Source organism: Formica exsecta, unplaced genomic scaffold (assembly GCF_003651465.1).
Source record: "Formica exsecta isolate Colony F162 unplaced genomic scaffold, ASM365146v1 scaffold482, whole genome shotgun sequence".
NCBI classification, from domain to species: Eukaryota; Metazoa; Arthropoda; class Insecta; order Hymenoptera; family Formicidae; genus Formica; species Formica exsecta.
In genome coordinates, this window is record NW_021852055.1 from 13,870 (window position 1) to 15,583 (window position 1,714).

Sequence of the window (1,714 nt, forward strand, 5' to 3'; positions counted from 1 at the left end):
TTCAATATAATATAATACAAATTAGTCAAATATATTATAATAAATATTGGAATAAAATAAACATGTTATATATATATTATAAAATAATAAAATTTTTCAAATTAATATTTATTGTTAGTAACAAATATTAAAACAATAATGTGTTTTTAATTATCAAAATAATGAATAAATCTCTACTAAAAATATCTATTTATAAAAATATTTTACTAAAATATTACCTAAAATTGTTAAAATTATTAAATTAACAGATATCCATTACAGAATATAAGATATTGAAAAAGTCTATTTACCATGATGTCGAATGTGTCAATATATCTAACAAACTTGATAAATATAGAATGTAGTTTCACTAATGATATCTAACCTACGATCAGAAAACTCAACGATCGTACAGTTTCACTGCTCGAACTTGAAATGCTAGCGTGGCAAGCATTTCTTCTCCTATATAAATCGCCCGGTCACACTGCGATCCCCACTACGAAGTCGACGAGTCATGCATCTGTTGGGAAACTTCCCACATCTGTAGGTTACAACTTTCCGCCGTCGAATTCGCGATATCTCGCAGGACGCCAAAGTTCTGAGGTAACAAATCTCGACACCCGATAGAATAGCATTCCCCGAAAGCACGTCTGGGGTAAACCAAATTTCGCCAGAAGATAAACTTGCAATTTGTCGATGACAACTTATGCGATAAAGTTGTATCTCGTCTTTGTGAACTTGTTTTATTCACGCACGTAAATTCGAGAATAAGAGAGAATTGGTTAAATATAATGTGATACGAGACTAATTAATTTTTACTATGTGATATGCTAAACACGAAAAAAAGAAAAGATAAAAAGTTTCAAAAGATAAAACGATCCTATTTTATAAATTATAGTTTTGCACAAACATAAATATGTAAACATATATAAATATAATGATATAGTATGATATTTTAAAATAACTATTAAATTATCTCTACATATATTATTTATAGATAATTAAAAATTTGTTATGATAAATTATGCAATTGTTTGAAAAACAGCAAACATTTTTTATTAATAATAATAATATTAATAATACATTCTATGTATTATTAATGCTATTATATTGTAATAACTAAAAGAAAATACTATATAAAGATTTATTTTAAATTTAAATTAATGGCAATTTATGAAATATTAAGTGAAAAAACTGGTAAATAAGAGCTAAGGTGCGGATATTAATACACAAACTTATTATTGTTATATTTTAGTAATAAATATGTATTTTTTTAAAATGTACGTTTTGGATTGTTTTTTGGTCTATCTTCAGTATGAATATAAATATACATATAAAGATTACTAAATATATAAAGATTATCTTCATTAAGAAAGTTTAATTTATCTTATCGTAGGACATGCTATTTTTCCGCTAATTATTAATTTAATAATAATCAAATACAAATAATAATGCCATTTCTCCGATATATATTCGAAAAATTGTGATTATGATCTATGTGTATATCGGATTTCTTATACATGTGTATATGTATGTATATTATAATAATGAGCGAGTATGTGAAACTGCAAAGTCTCAACGTTGCCGATGAATTTTATGCTTTCTCGACTTCGCCAACATATTACGTCTGCACTTATATTTATCGCAGCGTTTTTCATCGTGGTTTTAAGGAGGAACTACGGTCATGAATCTCACATTAGGCACAAACAAAGCACTTTTAGCCTTTTCAAATTAA

The 1,714-nt window shown here is 26.1% G+C and overlaps 1 protein-coding gene across 1 annotated transcript in view; it reads right to left on the reverse strand.

The window, feature by feature from the left end:
* LOC115241406 overlaps positions 1-438 on the reverse strand; it is a 3,157-nt gene extending 2,719 nt beyond the window's left edge. The window contains exon 1 of the mRNA XM_029817154.1: positions 291-438. Within this exon, the coding sequence (XP_029673014.1) occupies positions 291-293 (3 nt within the window). The 5' untranslated portion in view covers positions 294-438. The remainder of the gene's footprint in view (positions 1-290) is intronic.
* Between the last annotated feature and the right edge of the window lie 1,276 nt (positions 439-1,714).